At 45.0% G+C, this 8,729-nt stretch overlaps 1 protein-coding gene and 1 long non-coding RNA gene across 2 annotated transcripts; both read left to right on the forward strand.

Annotated features, from left to right (window-relative positions):
- Positions 1–4,881: 4,881 nt before the first annotated feature.
- LOC124703204 lies at positions 4,882–6,542 on the forward strand. Its single transcript, XR_007002979.1, has 3 exons — positions 4,882–5,021; positions 6,355–6,439; positions 6,516–6,542. It is a non-coding gene; the product is annotated as an uncharacterized LOC124703204 (long non-coding RNA).
- A 212-nt stretch (positions 6,543–6,754) lies between these two features.
- Positions 6,755–8,478, forward strand: LOC124703203 (F-box/kelch-repeat protein At1g67480-like). The gene is made up of 2 exons (XM_047235432.1): positions 6,755–7,392; positions 7,602–8,478. The coding sequence occupies exons 1-2, from the start codon at positions 6,863–6,865 to the stop codon at positions 8,227–8,229; spliced, it is 1,158 nt and encodes a 385-aa protein (XP_047091388.1). The 5' UTR covers positions 6,755–6,862; the 3' UTR covers positions 8,230–8,478.
- The last annotated feature ends 251 nt before the right edge of the window (positions 8,479–8,729 follow it).

Here is an 8,729-nt window from a genome sequence, read left to right on the forward strand (position 1 = left end):
GCTCAAACACTTTTACCAGAAAATATCTAGACTTTAGAGAGACCAATCATGCAAACCAAATTTCAACAAGCTCTACGGTAGTTCTCCACTAATAGGTTTAAACCACATGATGCAAGAGCTTAAACATGATCTACTTGAGAGCTCAAAACAATTGCCAAGTATCAAATTATTCAAGACAATATATCAATTACCACATGAAGCATTTTCTGTTTCCAACCAAATAGCAATAAATGAAGCAGCTTTCAACTTTCGCCATGAACATTAAAAGTAAAAGTAAGAACACCAGTGTTCAATATGAAAAAGCGGAGCATGTCTTTCTCCCACACAAGGAATGCTAGGATCCGATTTTATTCAAACATAAACAAAAATAAAGCACACAGACGCTCCAAGTAAAGCACATAAGATGTGACCGAATAAAAATATAGTTTCACTAGAGGTGACCTGATAAGTGGTTGATGAAGAAGGGGATGCCTTGGGCATCCCCAAGCTTAGATGCTTAAGTCTTCTTGAAATATGCAGGGATGAACCACGGGGGCATCCCCAAGCTTAGACTTTTCACTCTTCTTGATCATATTATATCATCCTCCTCTCTTGATCCTTGAAAACTTCCTTCACACCAAACTCAAAACAATCTCATTAGAGGGTTAGTGCATAATCAAAAATTCACATGTTCAGCGAGGACACAATCATTTTCAACACTTCTGGACATTACCCAAGGCTACTGAAATTTAATGGAGCAAATAAATCCACTCAAACACAGTAAAAGAGGCAATGTGAAATAAAAGGCAGAATCTGTCAAAACAGAACAGTCCGTAAAGACGATTTTTTTCGAGGAACTTAACATGCTCAGATGAAGAAGCTCAAATTGAATGATAGTTGCGTACATATCTGAGGATTACTCATGAATTTTTACAGATTTTTTAGATTCTCCTACAGAGAGAACAGCTCAAATTCGTGACAGCTAAAAATCTGTTTCTGCGCAGAAATCCAAATCTAGTATCAACTCTCTATCAAAGACTTTACTTGGCACAACAATGCAATAAAGTAAAGATACAAAGGTATTTCTACAGTAGTAACAAGCACCTTGACTCAAATATAAAACAAAAATTGCAGAAAATAAAATAATGGGTTGTCTCCCATAAGCGCTTTTCTTTAACGCCTTTTAGCTAGGCGCAGAAAGTGTAAATCAAGTAACATCAAGAGAAGAAGCATCAACATCATAATTTTCCTTAAAAACACAACTTATCGCAACAGGTATCTTAGATGCTCCATTATCTAAATTTCACATAGTGGTACTAAGGGTTTTATCGATTTTAAGCTCATAATGATTCTTTGGCTTAGGCATCTTAGGGACATACATGAACTTTTGCTCCTTACCCACATAAGTTTTCTCCTTAAACTTAAGAGAATAAAAAGTTGAACCCAAGGTTCCCATAGCTTCTTCAAGTTCACCAATCCTATGGGTTTGATTATCATGGATAGCACATGTTTCTAAAACAACAATTCTTTCATTAATTCCTCCTAGAGATTTATCATGTTTATCAGTATTATCAAGTAATATTCCCAATTTAGTCTCAATACTTGGAAGATTTTTCTCTATGGCCTCCAACTTTTTCATGACATCCTCAAGAGAGATTTCAATTTTAGCTTCATTAACATGTGGTATTCCAACTAGACTCTCAATAATGCAACTAGCTTCTAAAGCAGGAGTGCCTAGGAAATTACTCCCCGTAAGAGTATCAAGAACATACCTATTCCAGCTAGAGATACCAACATAAAAGTTCCTAAGGAGGATAATAGTGGAGTGTTTCTTAGTGCACCTATGATGAGCATCACTAATTCTATACCAAGCATCTTTAAAACTTTCTCCCCCTTGTTGCTTAAACGAACGAACTTCAACTTCAGGATTACTTATTTTAGCAATAATAAAAATAAATCAAGCAAAACCGAATTAAGTAAAGTAAAACAAGTAACTAATTTTTTTGTGTTTTTGATATAAAGAAAGCAAAAACAAGACAGAAAATAAAATAAAGCAAGACAATAAACAAAGTAAAGAGATTGGGCGTGAGAGACTCCCCTTGCAGCGTGTCTTGATCTCCCCAGCAAGGGCGCCAGAAAAGTAGCTGTTGACGAGGGAGTTGAAAATCTTTGTGGTGTAACTTTTCTTCGTTCCCCGGCAACGGCGCCAGAAAAGTAGCTGCTGTCGTGCGACAGGGATTGCAACGGCGCCAGAAAGTAGCTTCTCGTGACGGTAAAGCACACGTCCGTTGGGAACCCCAAGAGGAAGGTGTGATGCGTACAGCAGCAAGTTTTCCCTCAGTAAGAAACCAAGGTTTATCGAAACAGTAGGAGATGAAGGCCACGTGAAGGTTGTTGGTGAAGGAGTGTAGTGCGGCGCAACACCGGGGATTCAGCGCCAACGTGGAACCTGCACAACACAATCAAGATACTTTGCCCCAACTTAATAGTGAGGTTGTCAATCTCACCGGCTTGCTGTAAACAAAGGATTAAACGTATGGTGTGGAGAATGATGTTTGCTTGCAAAGAACAACAGAGAACAATGATTACAGTAGGTTGTATTTCAGATGTAAAAGAATGGACCGGGGTCCACAGTTCACTAGTGGTGTCTCTCCAATAAGATAAATAACATGTTGGGTGAACAAATTACAGTTGGGCAATTGACAAATAGAGAGGGCATAACAATGCACATACATATCATGATGACTACTATGAGATTTACTTAGGGCATTACGACAAAAAACATAGACCGCTATCCAGCATGCATCTATGCCTAAAAAGTCCACCTTCGGGTTAGCATCCGCACCCCTTCCAAGTATTAAGTTGCAAACAACAGACAATTGCATTAAGTACTGTGCGTAATGTAAACAATACAAATATCCTTAGACAAAGCATTGATGTTTTATCCCTAGTGGCAACAGCACATCCACAACCTTAGGGGTTGCTGTCACTTCCACAGATTCAATGGAGACATGAACCCACTATCGAGCATAAATACTCCCTCTTGGAGTTAAAAGTATCAACTTGACCAGAGCCTCTACTAGCAACGGAGAGCATGCAAGATCATAAACAGCACATATATGATAGATCGATAATCAACTTGACATAGTATTCCATATTCATCAGATCCCAACAAACACAACATTTAGCATTACAAATAGATGATCTTGATCATGATAGGCAGCTCACAAAATCTAAACATGATAGCACAAGAGGAGAAGGGGCCGCGCCCCCCTATGGTGTGGCCTCCTCGTGGCCCCTCTTCGTCTCCTCTTCGGTGTTCTGGAAGACTCCGTGGAAAATAAGACCGTGGGCTTTTGTTTCGTCCAATTCCGAGAATATTTCCTGTGTAGGATTTCGAAACCAAAAACAACAGAAAACGAGAACTAGCGCTTCGGCATCTTGTTAATAGGTTAGTGCCGGAAAATGCATAAAAATGATATAAAGTGTATATAAAACATGTGAGTATTGTCATAAAACTAGCATGGAACATAAGAAATTATAGATACGTTTGAGACGTATCAACGGGCACACCTCAAGCTACCATCCATCCATGGCCGACCACATGAATTGGGAGCACGTTGTTTACATGTGCCGCCAGCTCCACCCGGAGGAGGAGGAGGAGGTAGCCGCCACCGGCGTTGAGGCCCAGCAGCTGGACCTGGAGGTGGCGGCGGCGGAGGCAGAGGTCGCGGAGGCGGAAGCGGAGGCGGCAGAGCGTGCGGAAGGGCGCCTCGTGGTGACCAGGGCGGAGATCGCCAACGCCATGGCCGAGCTCGCCGACGCCAAAGCCGAGCTCGCGGAGGCGCGGGCGGCCATCGCGGCCCCTCCGGCCGACGCCGTCATCCACGACATCGCGGATGACGACGTCCCCGTGCCCATGCGCTTCGAATGCGCCGGCGACCAGCGGATTCTGCTCGCGTCCTTCGAGTCCCTGGCTGGGGACGCCCATCGCCGTCAGGCTTGGGTGGCGGAGGAGGAAGCCCACAACTATGCGATGGCTATGGCTCGAGGGTTAATGTGCTCCGACCTGGACTCGCTCCAGCGTAGGGGCCCTTCTCCCGCGCGGGTCGAGCAGGAGAACCGCGAGCCGAAGGCCGCCATCGCCGCCGGGAAGAAGCGGTGGCGGCGGCGGCTAGGGGACGGGGCCCGCTCGTCGGCGACATGGCGGCGATCCGGGCGGCGGTCCGAGCGAACGAGGACGCGGCGGCGGTCCAGGCGGCGGCGGAGGAGGAGGAGGCCCGGGCGGCGGCGGTCCAGGCGGCGGCGGAGGAGGAGGAGGCTCGGGCGGCGGCGGCTACCAAGGTGGCCATTGCCCAGGCGACGGCCCTGTGGGACAGCTCCCTAGCCGAGGCCCTCGAACGCCGCAGGCGGCAGGACGAGATGTCCAGTCGCCGGCGTGCGCGGCGCGCGGAGTGCGCGAAGCGCTCCCGCTTCGACGACGCCGCCGGCCCTTCCGGCGGCCAGTAGTAGGGCGCGCGACTGCGAGTAACCGAGACCGGTGTAGGCCGCGCGACGGCGAGTAGGTACGGCCGTTGTAGTTTTAGGTTAACTCGACTAACCATCTCTGTAAAGATGGTCCTTTTGGCCAATCAATAGTAATGAAAAAGTCTTTTGCTTACCTAGTCACTGCCGACCGGGCCCGGATGTACCCAACGCAGACAGATTCCGCGACCGTCGAGCGTCGGGCCAGATTTGCGTCTCCGCGGACGGCCCGATCACTTTGCGTCGCCCCGCTGGAGTAGGCCTGAGACGCATTTCGGTCACGGCGGACGAAAACGGTCGCTGAGCGTCTGTTTGCGTCGCGCGGTTGGAGATGCCCTGACGGCAACAAAGTGGCGTCCCCAAACAATCTATCCGAAGACTGGACATGCTCTGACCCTACCCACCGTCTCCACACTACTCCCATTTCCTCGCGCTCCTTGTGTCCCTAATCTGCAACTGCTGCTGCTCGTGTTCCGATTACCCATCTCGGGATTCCTTGGATTGCCCTCCTATTTCAGGTACACCCCTTTTGATCTGCCCTTCTCTTAGGGTACTTCTCTTGTATTTTTCTTCCCAAAGGGTGTGGGGATGGGAGGAGATTTGGTGTTCACCCAATCCCCTCAAATACCCCTCCCCAAAAATACACTAGTGTGATGGAGAGTTTTTGATTTAGGCAAAAAATGTGGGGATGGGAGGGGATGGGAGGGGATATCTCGGGATTATGTCGTTCAAAACCGGAGAAGTAAACGGACTAGTGGGGATTTTCCGGGATACGAAATAATCCCTTTTCATCCCCATAAATACTCTAGAAGTAAACAAGGCCTTAGTACGCCGCAGAATTCATGGGTTCTTCCTGGATTAGGGACCCCGTAAGTTGCTTGTTTCCGTGCAAAAATCGGATCAATCTTAGCCTTTTCGCCCTTCGTGCTAATCCCGCGTCTTGTCTTGTTTATCGTGGTCGAATCTCAGATCCTCCATAGTCATTTATGTTTCTCTATGGTTGATTATTGATGCTATCGTGTTAATTCGAGTTTTCGGCTCCAAGTAGATCTGACGTCTGCTGCTCCAACTTTCTAGGAGGTCATGATTCTTAGTTGAATGTTTTTCTTAGTATTAGTTTAAAAATAATGACTCGAGATCCGTAGTTCATCCTTAGGTTCTCTGGGCTTCCGCTTGATGCGTCCTCTTGCTCTTGACTCTTGAAAATCCAAGAGGATTTATTTTCATCCATGATTCAGATTTGACCCCGACTTTTAGGATTTTGCTAGCAACCATACTGTGCCGAAGTTAAAATTTGTTTGGCTAGTCTATCTTGTTCTTTGAGAGAGGATTGGGTTTCAGTTCATGGTACGAATAGATGTATGCATCAGTTCTGCTCTGTCGTTTTAGTATTTGTGAGGTGAAGTGGTTCGTCACAGTAACTTGATTGAGCTGTTTGCCTTCTTTCTTTTCCTGAGATCCTGTTTAGCTGTTTGCTAACCGTGGTTTCAGCTTGTTCAACACAGTTCAACCCATTAACAACTTAATTCGTTTCATAGAAGATTATTTTTTAACTGTACATAGTCCTCAAGAACCTCAGGGATACTTGTTTCTCCTGGAATTAGATTTACATTTCAACTGTAGAACATATGTATTTTAAGCAATGACTCATATAAAGATCATGGTAGCATTAACATGCCCACTTTGACTTATGATTGAAGATCCTCACACAGGGTGTCATAGAAGTAAAGACAGCTGTGGCATGCATGTTGTTTCACTCGTGTTACTTTGTAGTTTCCAGACAGTATCACAGATTATCAGTGTAATTGTTTCTACAGCTCCTACTTGATGCTAACACAGTGATATACTAAGATTTTGTATGCTGGCTGCAGACAATTAGACTTGCAGAAATGGATGCTACTGCTGGCTAACAGTACTAAAATTTATATGGCCAAAGGTATATGTACGGTGCACCTATTTGTTCTTGTAACTGTAGCTGTGCAGATTTAGCTGATATTTCAGTATTTATCCAGATATTAAGGCAATGTGTAAGGGAGGCAACGATTTCTACCTCATCAATAAGGAGACAAGTGCTGATTCCATAAGGGAGAACCATTTCAAAAATTCTCATCGGATGGCATTTGATACAGCAAGAATAACTAAAACAGAGACATCAAAGTTGAAAAACCTAATTTCGGCATCATTCAAACCCTTGTCTCTCACCATTCCAATAGGAGACGGATTCCACGAATCGTACCATTCGAGTCATTGCTACTTATAGTATATAAGATTCTAAGGTCCATAGGTAAGCCAAAGGTTGTTCGTTATATTGGCTAACAAGGGGAGGTATAGATTGAGCTGCTTGCTGCCACCTTTTGCAATGCTTACACTTGTTGGTACACGCGAACAATTTGTTCAACCAAAGACGTGCCTCCGTGCTACAATGCAACTCAAGGCTCCAACAAGGCCAAAACTTTCCTCATGCTTTGTGCCACAAAGAGATTGCAATCAGTCTTGTGCTTTAATACCTGGCTTGCCAGAAGACCTGGCAAAGATATGCCTTGCCCTTGTTCCTCGAAGTCACTTCCCTGTCATGGGTGGAGTGTCCAAGAGATGGATGTCATTCCTAGAGAACAAAGAATTAGTTACTGTAAGGAAAGAGGTTGGAAAGCTTGAGGAGTATGTGTACGTTTTGACTGCTGATTCTGGAGCAAAGGGGTCTCATTGGGAGGTTTTGGAGGGCCAGGGGCAAAAGAACACCCCTCTTCCACCTATGCCTGGACCAACCAAAGCTGGGTTTGGTGTAATTGTCCTTGATGGGAAGCTCATTGTTGTTGCTGGCTATGATGCTGACCATGGGAAGGAATGTGTCTCTGATGAGGTTTACAAATATGATCCTTTCCTCAACAGGTATGTTTCATTTGGATCCTCATATGCATCAGCAGAAGGGTAAATGATAGTTTGATTAAAGATGATCTTATTAGTCTCACTAACTTAAATTCTAAACTTGTTTCCAAGTTATCTGAATAAGCAATAATGACTCGTTGACATATACGGTAATTAAGTCCTCAGCATTTTATGAAATTTTGGATTAACTCATTTATCCTCTCATCCTCTAGGTGGACTGCCCTTTCTAAGATGAATGTGGCTCGTTGCGACTTTGCCTGTGCAGAGGTTGATGGTGTGATATATGTTGCTGGTGGATTTGGTCCCAGTGGTGACAGTTTATCTAGCGTAGAAGTTTATGACCCAGAACAAAATAAATGGATGTTGATCGAGGGCCTTCGCAGGCCAAGATGGGGTTGCTTTGGGTGTAGCTTTGATGGGAAGATGTACGTCATGGGTGGCCGTTCGAGTTTCACAATTGGTAACTCCCGTTCCATTGATGTGTACAATACAAATAACCATGCCTGGGGTGAGGTCAAGAACGGCTGTGTAATGGTCACCGCTCATGCTGTTCTTGGTGAGAAGCTCTTCTGCATTGAATGGAAGAATCAGAGGTCACTCGCGATTTTCAACCCAGCAGATAATTCCTGGCAGAAGGTCCCAGTGCCGCTTACTGGTAGTTCAAGCACAAGATTTTCTCTTGGGATACACAAGGGTAAGTTGCTGTTGTTCTCAATGGAGGAAGAACCCGGATATCAGACACTGATGTATGATCCTGCTGCACCAACGGGATCTGAATGGTGCACGTCTAAGCTCAAGCCATCGGGATTATGCCTGTGCAGTGTGACCATCAAAGCTTGATGCCATGCCTTGTGGTGCCTGAAGGATGATACTGTATGTTACTGCCTGCCGCATCTTTTCGCGATCAAGATCAGGCTGGTTTTCGCATTGTCTCCTACTTGCTAGAATTTATATTTGGTTGGTCTCCCCAATAATAGGATGCTCATGCTTCAGTTCATTGGATTGCTGAAAGTGAAGCTTCCCACAATGTACTCTGTTTTCCTTGTACTAAACTATTTAATCATAGAACCTTCAGTTCAGATTGTTTTCTTGACGTGACTCTGCACTCCACGAGAACACAAGCTGTGTGGTTATGCAGCTGTAGGGGTCGTGGCTGTGCTGATTCTGATTTTCAATTTCTGTGCTGAAAGTTATGTTGTACTTAGCGCCGTGAAAGGACGGGGTGGTAGACAAAGAGGGAAAACGGCGCGACGTCTGAACTATGAGGCAGCTGTTGGTACCAATTTTTTTGTAACATCGAGTAACATAGTCCTGAGCATAATTAAATTTCTTTCATGATA

The sequence above is a fragment of the Lolium rigidum genome, chromosome 3 (genome assembly GCF_022539505.1).
Source record: "Lolium rigidum isolate FL_2022 chromosome 3, APGP_CSIRO_Lrig_0.1, whole genome shotgun sequence".
Lineage (NCBI taxonomy): Eukaryota > Viridiplantae > Streptophyta > Magnoliopsida > Poales > Poaceae > Lolium > Lolium rigidum.

Bases quoted from the DNA above. Each gene is read 5' to 3' on its own strand.
- LOC124703203 (XM_047235432.1), top strand. From the start codon at position 6,863: ATGCTTACACTTGTTGGTACACGCGAACAATTTGTTCAACCAAAGACG. The intron at 7,393-7,601 runs GTATGTTTCATT...CTCATCCTCTAG, and splicing joins TATGATCCTTTCCTCAACAG to GTGGACTGCCCTTTCTAAGA.